At 46.5% G+C, this 14,679-nt stretch overlaps 1 protein-coding gene across 1 annotated transcript in view; it reads left to right on the top strand.

Moving 5' to 3' along the window:
* The window catches only part of GRIP2 (glutamate receptor interacting protein 2), a gene marked incomplete at its 5' end in the record, with an annotated part of 45,546 nt that overhangs the window by 13,258 nt on the left and 17,609 nt on the right, over window positions 1–14,679 (top strand). Inside the window, 5 exons of the mRNA XM_010188596.1 lie at window positions 3,056–3,201; window positions 3,858–3,938; window positions 10,613–10,679; window positions 11,480–11,625; window positions 11,916–12,060. Of these exons, the coding sequence (XP_010186898.1) occupies window positions 3,056–3,201; window positions 3,858–3,938; window positions 10,613–10,679; window positions 11,480–11,625; window positions 11,916–12,060 (585 nt within the window). The remainder of the gene's footprint in view (window positions 1–3,055; window positions 3,202–3,857; window positions 3,939–10,612; window positions 10,680–11,479; window positions 11,626–11,915; window positions 12,061–14,679) is intronic.

Raw genomic sequence — 14,679 nt, 5'->3', positions numbered from 1 at the left:
GAGTTACATGTTTTCTAGCTCTGCTCAGACACAGTCGTTTGATCATTGTGTTTCTGGCTTTTGAGTATGAATAGTTTGCAAAAAGGAAAGTTTAGCAGCTGGGTGAAGCTGTCAGCAAAACTGTGATCTTTTGGGGGCTGGGAACCACCCACTGATGTGCAGCCACGGATGTACAGACAGTCATGGATGTACAGACAGACACAGATGTGCACATCTGGCCTGTGCAGGCCAAGCTGGTGGGTGTAGAAGGGCCTGACAGGTCTGTTTCTGCAGCCAGGAATGTGGTCATGATCACAGCTGCTGCCACTCACCCCACAGCTGGAGTGGCCATGTAAGTGCTGATGATTTGAGTGAGATCTTCAGTGCAGATCCTGCCTGAGGCTTGAAATTGCGCTGCTCTGCATCTGGCAGGACACCTCCACTGCTCTCTCGCTGTCTTTGAGCCCAAGGAATGAGTCACAACAAAGTGCAGATCTCTGCAGTCCCACGGTAACATTCCCATCGTGGATCCAACACGTCCAGAGGGCTGTCCTTCACTCCAGGAGATGCCCATCCTCTTGTTCCTTCTGATTTTGAAGCACTTCTCCCCTGATCTCAGAACGCTTTGTTGGCTCTGATATTAGACTCAGCATCTCTGAGACAAATGCCCTCTCTTTGAAAAGGGCTCTCAGGGCCCTTCTCCCAGTGCAAGAGAGGCTGGAAGTTGGTGTTTCTGGAATTATTCTAAGTTAACAAAGCACATCAGGGCTCCTCGCCCTTGTGAAGGGAGCCAGAATGTTGTGGCTTCACTCCACAAACTTTTATAAACCTGCAAGACTGGGACTTAAACAACCATGATTGACTGAGGCAGATAGTAAAAGAAATAAACCACTTCTGACCTAACGGAGCTATTGGCTGTAAAACACCCAGGGAGATCTACCCTGAGTGCGGAAACACAAGAAATGGTTGTCTTGTGAGAAGGCAACTCTGGTGCGAAAGGTGGCAAATGTTTGCTTTGGTGCAAACCTTTGAGGGTAAAAGGATCTGGTGATCTCCCAGCCCTTGCGACGGAAACGGTGGTGCCAAAATGGGCTGTGTCCTTGTGCAACCTTGAAATGAGAAAGTGAGGTCTGTGCGATGCCCATGTTGATCCCTCCTTTCTGAAAGGTGCATTCTGGCCATAGCATGAGGGCTTTCAGTGCTGGAGGAGGCATCTCTGCCATACTCCTTGCCATCTTCATATTTATAAGCTAATATTTCCAAGTGCATCTATGTGGCTGCATATCCACAACTCTGTAATTAAACTTGATACAATTTTTTCACAAGGGTGGATTCATTTGTACACCACAGAGTTGTCTGTCCTAATCTGAGTGTCCTTGAACAAACACTTCTTAATTTACATCTCATAAAATAACCAGTGGATGGCATGGAGTCAGGCAGCAGTGTAAATACACAGCAACTTTAGTACCTTCCTACCAGCCAAATAACCTCCCTAGACTCTCTCCAAACTTGCTCATATCTAAGCTTTTGATGGGCTGCTGGCAAAAACTGTTGTGCTTGTGCATTTTTCGTGATAACCGGGCCTTTCATGTATCCCCTGTTATTTGGAGGTGAATAATACAGCCAGTGTCCTTTGCCTTTGATGTTATCACCGTGTGCCCAGAAGCTGTGGTACCACATTTGCTTACAGTTGAATTGGGTGTGAGTGATGAAAAGTGGCTGGAAGGATTGGTAGAATCCTTGGTGGAAAACAAGCTGTCTTATGTGAAATATCCGTGGAAGCTGACATCTAGAAAGGAAGGGGCAAAGGATGTGCTGGATCGTTAAAGAGCAGGGAATGAAGCTTCTCTGGAGAAGGCTTGAAGCAGGATAGCTGATGCCTCTGGAAAATCTTTATGGTGAAATAACTCCAAATGCAGAGGTGAGCCTTAGCCTTGTTCCCATAACCCTCAGCCTGTTTTGAAGACCACTCTGTAGCTTATGTTACTGATGGAGGAGGAATGGTTTCCCAAGCTCTGCTCAAGTGGACAAGCCTTATAGACAGATAATGAGTGGAAAACCCGAAAGTTGTTACAGCGAACAACTGATGAAGGGTGTGGAGGAGGAGGAAGATGAGCAACCCATTGCCCATGGCCAGTCACAGGGAATACTGTGCTCTTGATTTTGTGGAGCCATGGGCCAGCTCAGTAACCTGGAAGATTGTCTTGCTGGTGTTATAGTATATTTTTTTTAAAAAAGGCAGTGGGAAGGGTGGATAGTGAATGTCATGGTTCATGTGTGGAAAAACCTTGCTTGTTAATACAGAGGGGTCCCAAGAGACAAACTGTAGCAGTGTATCTCCAACATAGCCTTCCCATCGTTGTTTTTCTTCCAAAGTGGGTCTAAACCAAAAACTCCAAAGCACCAGTTGTGGTTATACTGGTGGGCTATTGCTTCAGAGTAATATTTGCCTTTCAAGGCAGTTAAATGCTATCAATGTACATTTGGCTTCCAGAAATGCAATTACAGGGTATAAATGATTATCCAATTTGCTGAGACCTTTCAGTGAGTTCATTGGGTTGTAGCTTTAGAATTAGCCATGTATTAAACAGAGAAATCCATGCAATCTTCAGTGCCATTATTTTGGGTTTCAGAGGGTGCAGGCATATGGAAAGAGCCGTATACCACTGGATAGGGTAGGAGGGCACATGCCCTTGCATTTATCACTCTTATTTCTTGGCCATGATGTTGCCGTTGAGGAAGGTGAGGGTTACTCTTCTTTTCTTCCTGGAAGTTGCAGGAAATTTGACCAAAAATGGTTCTTGAGGAGCAAAGTACGTCTGAACCTAAGCAAACCACAAGGGTTTGCTGCCCTGTGACCTCCCAGGGGCTCTTGGCACTGGGAGGAGCATTGCAGAATGAGTTATCTTCTTTTTGGGGCCACTTCTTTAGGATTTATCACTACTCTGTGTCATGTAATGGATTTGCCTGGCAAAAGTAACTCATGGCTGGTTATGGGGTGGTTTTTTTTCCCCTCCTTTCCCCATTTTCCCTGCCTCCTTGTCCCCTTTCCCTCTTTTCCCAATGTGGACTGCAGGTGTGGGCTGTTACAAGTAGGAGACCGAGTCCTTTCTATCAACGGCATCGCCACCGAGGACGGGACCATGGAGGAAGCGAATCAGCTTTTGCGTGATGCCGCGCTCACGAACAAAGTGGTGCTTGAGATCGAGTTTGATGTCGCAGGTACGTTGCCAAAGGAATTGCTGCTCCTCACCACCAGCTGGACTCTGCCAGCTCCTTTGCTAACCCATAGGAGGGAGTGTTTTCACACAAATATGCGAGGTGTTTGCTAGAGCTCAGAGGGAGGAATGAGGAGAACCCGCGAGGACCTTTTCCATTCCTCGTTGTTCTCTAATGTGCACCAAGAGGGAGGATCTTTCTTCTGATCCCTTCATAAATGCCTTGTTCTCACCGATTGGCTGAGATAAGCTTGAGGGTACATGAAGAGGCCACCTGCGCTTTAAATGTTTGCCCATTAATATGAGTAATATTGATATTAATTTATGGCCCTGAAGCAAGGAGGGAGCCAGTGCTATTGGCTGGGGCTAAAGTGCAGCTTTGTATTAAAAAAAAAAAGCTTTTTTCCTTTTACATTGACAGAGCTGCTTCAATCTTGAAATACAGCGTGATGGGAGCGCTTCACTTGATGTTCAGAGAATGTATTTTTAATGAGAAACCAAATTTTAACCTGAAGTCTGCAGGGCCTCAAATAACCACCTTATTTGAACCAGTAAAGCTGCGTTTTATGGGCTTGTTTTTCTCGGTTCCAAAGAAACCATCCATGCGACTGAAAACTCTCTTCTCCTGTTTTCTTTTTTTGTCTGTTTTTGGTTTTATAGAGTCTGTCATCCCCAGCAGCGGTACTTTCCACGTTAAATTGCCCAAGAAAAGAGGTGTAGAGCTTGGAATTACAATCAGCTGTAAGTATTGCTTAGACTTGTGCTAGCAGTTGCAGGAGCTGCTGCTTTCCACCCTGGCACATCACAGAGGCCCAATAGAGAGCGAGAAGATTACGTGGGGTTTCCTGGTAGCACTTGCAGTGATTTATCCCAAACTGAATTAGATGTGTGGTTTCTACCTCTGTGAGCTGGCAGCTGCAGAGAAAAGCAGCTGCATGAAGGGTTGGGGCAAAGGATGGGTCTCAGTTGATCAGTTGGTCTGTGCTGCAGAGGGAGGTTGAGTTGAGTTATGTGACGTGACGTGACGTTATGTTAGTAGCAATATTATTTTCACGTCATTGCTCACATTATGTATTATGTTCCTTTGAAAAAAAGAATTGCCTGCGTCCGGACAGGGTTTGCTGGGGGATCCTTGCATTGACAAACCCCAGCCCTGGAGGAGGAGATCCATGTGCCAGGACTTGGTGGGCACTGAGAGAATGAGACATAAACCTTTTTCTTTCTTTTCTCTCTTCTCTGCTCACTCATCATCAATTATCTTTGTTTCTATTCCAAAGAATATATTTCATTTAAAGACCTTTTGGCCTCTTTGAAGGGGGCGCTACAGGGACATGATATAGGCAGATCCATCCCAAATTTCTGGCCAACCAGGGGTCTTGTTATGCCTCACATCAATGAACTTTTCCTTCCTGATAAATGTGAGCAGGTCTCACATCACGCATCCCTCTTTCGCTGCTGGGTAAACGGAGTTGAATCATCTCAGATTTGCCATGCCCAGCGGCTGCCACCACCTCTCAGCTGAAACAAAGAAATGTGGGAGACTGCAGTAATGGGATCTTGTGTCTGAGCCCTCAGAAGTATGGACCCAGCTGTATCTGGGGAATGAAGTCTCTAGAGACACTTTAGAACTAGGTTTCCTTAAAATAGATAAGCCGTTTGCAATTACTTCTTGGCATTTGCAGCATTAGTCAGGGAGTTAATTGGAGGTGTTCTGGTCTACGCAGGGTGATTCTCAAGGAGTGACGTGAACATCAACGGGGTGACGGCTCTGCACCCTGCGTGATTTCTTCTCCCTCTTCCCAGCTTCCCCTATTTATGCCGCGAGGATAATCCTGAGAAATAACAGCACAGTATTTAACATTTGACTTGGTAGCAATTACTGTCTGAAGATATCAAAGTGCTTTCCAAAAGCAGTTGGGTACCCATCACCACATTTCCCTGATGGGGAAGCGGGGCACGGGGGGTCCCACACTGCTGCCCTGCTCACTACCATACCATTGCTATCTCAGGGAGAAACCCAGGACGATGGATCTGGTGGCAAAAAACCCCTCCTGGCCAAGGTTTCACCCCATTTCAGCTTCAAAGCTTGGTCTGTATCTGGGGCTGGAGAGCAAAATGAATACGAGTTTTTACTTGTGGAGTCTCACTGAAATGGGATCTGCTTCACATGTGCATTTACACTTCAAAGGTGTTTTGATTTTGGAAATGATTTCACTTGAAATTTCTTTAAAAAATGGATTTCGCACACTTTTTTGAAATTGTCACTAAATTAAAAGGAACTGACCCCCGACTTTTCAGTAGTTGGATATGCATTACCCAACGACAGAGCAGGTTTTTTAGCAATAGAATAGATTTGGTCTTTTTGATTGTTGGACACGTTTGCGGGACATTGTTTAAGTAATGCATATGCATAAACTTAAGATATATTTCAGTCCTTTGCTGAGTCAAAGCCAAAATTATATTTACAAATGGAGCAAAAGACAGCCATCCAGAAAATGCGGCGGCAAGGATGAAATGCTAGTTGAATCCTAATTCTGTTTTCATCTATTAGTCCGTATAAGCCTATGTCCACATGACCCCTAGCAAATTAGATCATCATTTTGTCACTCTGCCTCTGGCTGGGCAGATAAATATACCAGTTGTAGACATTAAAACCAAAGCGAGCAGCCTTATGGTGAGTACCTCCTGCAGAGACATGATGTGCATGCAGGAGCATGATGCAAGCAGCAAGAGAAAAGAGGTAAAAATAACTCTGTTTTGCTCAGTTCCTTCCAGTTCTGCTGATTTGGATGCTTGTGTAGAGCTGGAAACATCTTTTAGAGCTCTTCTTCTGAAAAGGAAAAGCAAATAACTGCTGTTTTAAAGTAGGGGACTTTATTGGCCTCCCACATTGGATTCCTGTTCCCTACTCTGTAAAACTGGGGCAGGTTTTATGGAGTAAATGCTGGAGGGGTCAGCAGAAGATCCCCTGCACTGTTGTGGCCACAGAATTGGGTTTGTTCCTAAACTTTGTGGTCCAGCTACGCTGTAGATGAAAGAGCTTTTGCTGTGTTTTACCTCTCAGCTTGAGCAGGCTCATCTGTAGTTAATGTCTGCCTATGAAGGCTTGCTGCTGCCTTCTTAAACGAGCAGAAAGTGTTACGACCTCATCAGAGGAGCACTACGGAAATAAAAGCGATCAAGTTCTCGCTGTGCTGTGGCTCTCCGAGCTAATCGGGAGATGGGCTAAGTAAAGGGGGGCAGAGCAGGATTCTTGATGGATGCGCTGGAAGAATTCTTGTAATGGAGCTGGCTGCAGGAGGAACCATAAATCTGCCAGAAAGCCTCGTAAAAGGGTTGAAAACCCAGGAGGTTTTTGTCTGAGGAGGGCAGGTGCTGCTGGCTCTGGGATGAAGATACGGAGAGGGGCTGTGCTTGCTCCCGATGAGGGGTAGATGTTTGCTGAGGGCACTCCTTGTCTCTGGGTTTGCCAGAAAGAGAAGGCTTGGCCTGAGGATGATGCGAACGGAGGTTTTTGACGCAAGGATGTGAAGATGTGGCTTTCCTTAGCCTGAGCCACTCATCTCCATTAGCAGAACACAGGCCTTAAGTGCTCTGCTCTTGCTGACTGCGTTCAGTTCTAATGGTACAGCTATGCCTTCGTAGGTTTTTCTCTAAATCTCTTACAAATTAAAATCTCCAGCAGTGAGCAGCTAATAGTTGTGTATTCTTGTATGTTCAATACCTGACCGCTTAAAATAAGATACGGATTTGTTATTAGCCCCTGGAAAATGGTCGTTGATGACACAAAAGATTGCTTTTTGTGTTTTCATTTTTATTTTTTTTTTGTGTCTGTATCAAATATCCTCTCCAAGGGCCGGTTGTGAAATTCGCCGCAGGGTACAGGTGTGGTGGTGTTGCTGCTTAAACAGATACTGAAACTACCGTTCCTTTTAGCTAAGCGTTAGCGCTCCGTATAGCACGTTTATCAAATTACCTTTGTATATCTTAACAAATCGATTCCTGTGCCCTTGGCGGGAAGTACTGCAGATAAGGAGTAGGTAGTATATCTGCTTGCGGGTGATAAAACTGGAATTCAGATAGGGAGATAACTTCGATTAAATCGCTTAAGCAGTGTAATCAGTGTCCCAGCGAGAGGATGGATCTGTGAGCCGAGCAAATCTGCCTTTGCTGGCGCTGGATTAACCTGGACCTGTCCGGGAGCCTCCTGTCCTACCACTCGCCAATGCTGCAGCTTCAGATTTGCAGCTGATTCGTTTCAGTGCTTTTATCAAAGTGAGAAATCCTGTCTTGGTTTTGCTACCTGGAGATCCTGAAAGGAAATAGGTCCGTGGTGGGGTAAATATCGTGCTGGAGGCGATGATCATTTGTGCACCTGCTGTTAAAACTAATGAACGATAGAGGGAAAAGTTGGGAACTGGGGATTTGATTTTCACTGCTGCTTTTGGTAATCGATTCTGATTTGGTTTTATTCCTCTTCTCGTTCCTTAGCTACCCTGAGATTATTCGGTTTCTGATTTTGTTTGGTTTTTTTTCCTGTTTATAAATGCTTGCTTTCTTAAACGCATTCTTATGGCATTACTACGATTTCTTTAATTACACGCCGACAGAGCACTGCTCTGGCTTGGTCAATAACAAAGGGCATTTATAACGGGTTGGTGCGTGTGAGATATGTGCTCGCGCTCCTCGGAGGGGAATAATTTACCAATACGAGTCATTATGCATTCCATTAAAACCACAAACCGGACATGTGTTTCTGGCCTTGTCATCCATCACAGAGTAAACACCGAGCAAGCCAGAACGTCAGCAGAGGTGACGAGAGACTGAAAGCAATTTATAAAAAGTAAATAACAGTATTGATCAATTCACCTTTTTATCACTGCTCTGCCACCACCGCCGAGCAGTGTTTTCAGTCAAGAGTTTCTCCCCCACCCCACGCTTCTGCCTTCAGCAGCTCTTGATTTATGGAGCTTTCTCTGGGCCACTGGAGCAGATTTAAACCATCTTTTGTACTGCTAAACCTGCCAAAAACACAGCTCTGTGGTCTCACGTTGTCACCCTGCAGGAACAGCCCGGGATCGTTAAAAACGTGGGTGCTGGGGTGGTTGGGGACAGCCTGGTCCCAGCAGATGGGTGGAAAGCCCAGCTGGGCACTCTGCTGGGGCAACTGGGAAGGGCTCTGAGGAGCCAAAAGGGAATTAATGGAGTCAGTAATGACTGGTTTTTCAAACGAACAGCGAATGTCTGTTCTGTGCTTTGAGATTTTGTTATCTTAATGTTGTATCTTATGCCTCTTGAGAATGATTTTCATTAAGTCTCTCTAAGTTACCCTTCAGATTTGTAGATGCTGACTAATAGTGATGGTTTTATAAAGCCTTTCCATTTTATACTAAAGTGGAGGGCTGCCATTTATTAAATTTTGAGTCTTCCGATGATAGGGACAGTTGTAGGCAGTTGTATGTGGCTCTTCCATTGGTCTCAAGAAAATCTGTTTGAAAAGCCCGGCTTCCAAAAGCATGCAAACAAAACCCAGAATGATTTTTCCTTAGAATTTGCTTTGCTCCTAATGTGCAAAGCACTGGGTTTGTCACCTTTGCTTGTGATGCAGGGAGCCTGTGCTGTGTTCAGTGCTGACACCTATTGCAGAGCTGCAGAAGAACCAGGTCTCGCTCTCTGCTCAGAGACTGCCCATGGGCAGGTTCTGCCCCTGTGTCACAGGGTTTGTAAGGCAGACACTGAGATAAACGCTATTTCTACAGAGCTTGAGGCATGTTGTTGTCTGTATTTGCTTCTCTCTTTCTTTCTTTCTTTCTTTCTTTCTTTCTTTCTTTCTTTCTTTCTTTCTTTCTTTCTTTCTTTCTTTCTTTCTTTCTTTCTTTCTTTCTTCCTCTCCCTTTTTGCTCTTTTGAGTGTTCACGGTCACGGTGCACATCATTCCAGCAGTGGCTGGGTCAGGTTTGGAGATTGCTATCCCCAACCCACTGCCAGGACGGTGCAGATCCTCCCTAACCCCTTTCTGTCACACTGCCTCTGCTTTGAAACTAATAAACAACCCTTGCAGTGAAAAGTATTTTTGCAAACGTGGATCGCTTTGACAGAAGCGGGCTAGGCAGTAATTAAACATGCAGCGATGCCAGCCCGACCCGGGGCTCAGGGTGTGCTGTCAGGGTCTCCCATCATGTGGTGTGTGGCCTTCCCAGTTGGAGGGAGGATTTCTGCCTTGGCTTTAGCTGCTGCAGCCCATCATTCCCTCCCACTGGCGTGTGTCAGTCCATGCCACAGACAGGTTGAATATAGGCACAAGCCCTCAGTGAACCTCCACAGCCCATCCGCTCTTCTTCAACCCATGATTGCAAGCTGAATATGAGTGTCCAGACCAGAACTGGCACCACGCTGCAGTAAGAGATGGGGAAAATAATTCTGCCATGCTCTGTATCAGTCACATTGCTGTGACTGTTATGAAATCAGTCACGGTCTGCTCTTCACTGTCTGACCTAACTTTTATCCTCAGCCCTGCTACGACCAAGATTGGCTGTGTCTTTGCTCAGAAGGTTTAATTGTATCTTGGAGAAGGTATCCTTAAAGGTGATGGGTTAATACATGTGTTTTTTAAATCTCATAAATGAATGTAAGCAACAGAAAAAGCTAGAGCAGAGAGGTTGGTAAGAGGAAGCACTTATTTCTTTACGCCTGGCTCTCTGCGATGCTCTCAAACTGCTGTTCAGGCAGGTGGATCTCTGTGTGCTCGATGCCACGTGCCTCATGGATAAAATTTTAATCTCTGACCTGCACCTGATGTGTTCAGAAGCTGCGAGTTCTTTCCTTCCTTCCCACGCAGTGTTTGCTGAGAAGCTCTGTCAGCTTTAAACGAGACGATGCAATTCCCATAGCAAGGCAGGAGGGAGCAATGTGGGCTGAGAAGGATGCTCTTGGCGTATGTTTGGTGTGTGGATGGCAGAGAGGTCAGGAGATGGTCAAGTCATAAATTGGATATCACTTGGATTTCTCCAGGGAGCAGCAGGTCTTGCAGGGCAATTGGAAAATGCAAGTGCTCCCAGAGATGAGTATTCACATCCTGTGTGGGCTGAAAAAGTCACCAAGGTCAGGCGGGAGAGAAGAGTCAGAAACCACCCCTTCCAGCTCCAGCACTGAGACCAGCCCTCATTTATCTGTTTGTGTGACGAGGTGGCCTGGTGAGCTCAACCAGCTAGAAAACAGCGTCCTGGGTTATTTTCCACCTGGAAAATGTCTTCTTTTTTTCCCCTGGTGTGGCATTCAGAGTTCAAGTGTGAAGCCTCACTTTGTCAAAGGAATATAAACTGCCTTTTCTTATAACTCCTTCTCCCTATTAACCATCCCTGTTCTGGACAGCAGACTCAATACCAAGCTTTGTACCCATGTGTCTCTTTTTGCAGCTGCAAGCAGAAAACCTGGGGAGCCTTTGATCATCTCCGACATCAAGAAGGGGAGCGTAGCACATAGGTGAGTGCAGAATTTCCCATCTATCAAACTCATTGCAAAATATCCAGCCCAGTAAAATGAGAGGTAGAGTGAAGCCCAAGCACCAGCACTTGGGTCTGGACTTTGCCAGCATCCAAGTAGATCCTAGAGGTTTGTCTTAGACTACAGTAGGGTTTGCCATAAAAACCATCTATACTGAAGCAAGTAGAGTTGAGCTAATGGAGAAGGTGGCCAAGGCACTGATTCAGAGGTTTGCTGACCCTACAGGAGATGGATGTTGAGCATTTAATAGCATGTGGGAAAGGGCTTTCTATATCCCATAAGGTGCCATGGCTCATCAGGTCGTTTGCTGTGTCTGAGCTCCTGCTCAGGTGAACAGAGTGAGTGAATTGTGGGTGCTGGTAGAGAACTGAGTAAATAACTCAGCATTTATTGACTTCACCTCTGATCTCAACACCTCATAGCAAGGCTTTCAGAGGAATTTAGTGCTGCTGGAGGGCTCGTTTCTAAAAGTGCTCATACAGGAGTTTTCCTAAAAGGTAGAATATCTGTCAGTGAAACATTAGGTGTTTTTCAGTGCTGTGGGTTACTCAGACTCTATATCTAATCTTTCTGCCTTGTTCTGCGTTGATACACACTCTATACAAACTTCCCCTCTTTCAGTTGTAATTGTCCCAGACTCTGTTCATGGTTGTTTCCCAGAAAAGATCAAGGACAAGAAAAAGTTTATATTGTCATCGCCACTGCAGGGCTGAATGTGTTGTGAGATCTGAAAGGCAAATACAAATGTACTTTTTAGTTCTCTTTTCCTTTCCACATAGGACTGGCACCTTGGAGCCGGGAGACAAGCTGTTAGCCATTGATAACATCCGACTCGACAATTGCTCAATGGAGGAGGCTGTGCAGATTTTAAGGCAGTGTGAAGACCTGGTCAAATTGAAGATTAGGAAGGATGAAGATAACTCTGGTACAGCAATCCTGATGCAAACTGGTGCCTGTCCACTGTAATGACATTTCCCAATAGGTAGTGCAAACCAATGAAGATAAGGACTGCTGCCTGTCTGGTCACCACTTTCCAATTGATTATAGTCCATTTTTGTTATTCTGCCCTTAAATGGAGTCTGGAAGGTTAAAATCCTATATAGTATGAGCATGGCTGAAGACCTCAGGCTTTTGCTTCTAAATGCTGCAAGTCTCTGCTATCACTTCTCTTATATGGCCAATTAAAAAATGCCACATTCCCATTTTCTCTTTCAGATGAGCAGGAGACAACCGGTGCTATTATCTACACCGTGGAACTGAAGCGATACGGTGGCCCCTTGGGAATCACCATCTCTGGGACGGAGGAACCTTTCGATCCCATCGTCATTTCGGGCTTGACTAAACGAGGGCTGGCAGAAAGGTGAGGTTTGGGGACAGTGGGAAGGGATCTTGAACTGGGTCAGATCCAGTGTGTCAGTTGAACGCAGCAGCCAGGAAAATGTGTTATCTGCTTCCTGGTCTGGCATTTCCCATGCACACATTGCATGAGTAGCGTGCCCAGCCTGCCCACAAATCCACCACATACTCCTGCCCCAGTCTCCCCTCTTTCTAAACTATGGCTTATGGCCATGAGAGTGGTGTGGCCTGCTGAAACCACAGAAATTCGGGAGTCTTTTGACCCGTCCTTGCTGGTTGCTTAGTCTGTTACTTGTGGACGTATCTCAGTGCATGCCTCAAGCAGCAGACATTTATACTGCATAAATGTAGGTGCAGGTTTACCTTTGACAACCAGGGAGGTTGTCTGTGTGCGCGCCTGTGTCTGAATATATGTGCATGCGTGGGATTAAAGGATCAGGACATTGCTGAGAATATAAGGTGGAACTGAGTCACACACTGTATCTTAATTACTCTGTCTATATGATAGCTGTGACTTGTAAATAGATCATTTCAGCAGCCTTGACTCACACTTCTCATAGGTTTGCTTTATCCTATGCTGCCTGACAGGCAGAACAGCAGCAAAAAAAGCCCTGAGCAAGTAGGTGTAAAGTGCTAGACCTTGGGGACGTTGGACTGCAGATCTGGCCTTTTGGTTCTTTCTGTTTCAAGGCCACGCTCTCTTGTAGCTGGGCTGTAAACCAGCTCAGTGCCTAATTCTGCACCAGGGTCCTGGGGCTCTCAGCACATGGCTGCTGCACGTTGCCATTGCTTCACTTTGGGACAGAAAGCAGAACAGCAGTGTCTCCTGGGAAGGAAGGAAGAGGAATAGACTTAGTCATTACTGATTTTTCTCTTTGGGGATTTTAGACCACTGCCTGCCACTGTAGGATTTCCCTTGAAAATAGTAGCCACGGAGTATCCGAGGCTTTTCTGCATAGCGGTTCTGCACTGCAGCCCAGTGTGAGAGAGGTTAAGGACAGAAAGCCCAAACGCTGTCAGGTGTCAGGAGGCAGTGTCATACCCTTGTTGCTCTCAGTTCCCTCTGCAATGCCGTGGCTGTTCCTTCGTCGAACCTGGGCACACATCAGTGACTGCTCTGCGGAGACGTGTGTAGTGCAGACAAGTGCTGCGGTACTGCTGAATTCTGAATAGGAGCCAGCAGGCAGTAAGGAGCAAGAAACCTTTTGAGAAGAGCAATGGGGCCGTTCAGCACGTTCACCGTAGCAGACTGACAAATAATGGTGCCTGCGCAAAGCAGCGGCGTGGGGATTTCTTTGGGTAACCTTGGTGGAGGGTGAGGAGCGTTGGGATGAAGGCTGCCTGCAGCAAAGGTGCCTGTTTTTCTCTTGGGAGTAACAGAAGAGAGTGGCTCGACCTTGTCAAGGGAAGAGGGGTGGTCCTCGTTGTAGTCTAAATTGTCCCTTTCCTGTCATCACTACACTTCCCTGCACCGCAAGCACCCTGAAGGGTGGGACAGGTTTCGGAGGACAGGTTTTTAAACCCAAATCTGTGCCTGACTTTTGCTGGAACACAGGACGTGTTTCAGCAGCGCTGGCACGGAGCAGACCAGATCCCGGCGTCTGATAATGGGGATGCGCCGCCGCTCTCGTAGAGGCACGAGTGAAGGTCTGCACTGCGGCTTGGGCTGCTCGCTCGGCGATGGGGAAGGCAAGGCGTCCTCTAGGATCTGTCACACGTCTGTCACAGCGGGTGACAGGCTGTCTAGGGTGAAACGGCTCCAGATTCAGATGACTTGGGTTTTCTCATGACCTTGAACATTTTTCTCCTTGTACGTGTCTGATCATATAGAAACCCACGGAGGCAGCTCAGGCTGTTGGGTTGGTGTGGAGCAGTGGCTGTCTCCCACATTAGTCTCTGTTTCCCCTCCTGCACCATCTGTGGGTGGCTTTAGCCTGGGCCATGGGACTTGTTTTCCTTCTTCTTGGCAGAGGGAGCAGTACTGTTAGATTTTGGTCGAGGTGTGATGGTTCTCCAAGAGCAATTTTGGGCTATCACTGGCATTTCAACATGCCTGACCAGCCTCTGGTGACACCTGGTCAAGTAGCTGGCAGTGGCTGCAAGAGAATTTTGGCCAGAAGTGCACGGCACCAGCCCACGTTGGCAAGAAGGAGAAGAAATGGTGGCTGGAAAGTGCCTATGACCCTTTTTAGGCCTTGTGACTTACCTGTTGTTTGATTCTGCTCTTCCATTTGTTCTTGGAGCAAGAAGGGACATGGATCACGCAGCTTCTCGATCTGGTTAGTGCTTGAGGTCAGTTAAGGTCTGTTGGTGATGATGGAGAGGCACAAGGATCATTAGCTAGAAACAACTTTCTCTGTTCCTCTTGCTTGGCTTCTGTCTGCTTGTCCTCCCAGGAGTGCCTGGAGATGGGCAGATGAGGGGACTGGACTTTGTTTTACTTTTACCCCCCTTGAAGAAAAACACCTGGCTGAACGTGACCTTTCTCTTTAATAATTTCAGCATTTTTCCCTGCTGAGGGACTTCCACAGCTTTTGCAGAGCAGTCATGGTCAGAGAGGGGTGATTGGGCTGGTGATTCGGATAGGAGATGCGTCCCCAGGCTGGGTTCAGGGCTATAGCAG

This window comes from Mesitornis unicolor, unplaced genomic scaffold (assembly GCF_000695765.1).
Source record: "Mesitornis unicolor isolate BGI_N332 unplaced genomic scaffold, ASM69576v1 scaffold2060, whole genome shotgun sequence".
Lineage (NCBI taxonomy): Eukaryota > Metazoa > Chordata > Aves > Mesitornithiformes > Mesitornithidae > Mesitornis > Mesitornis unicolor.
The sequence above is the reverse complement of the archived record's forward strand: the minus strand, read 5'-3'. Positions and strand labels throughout refer to the sequence as shown.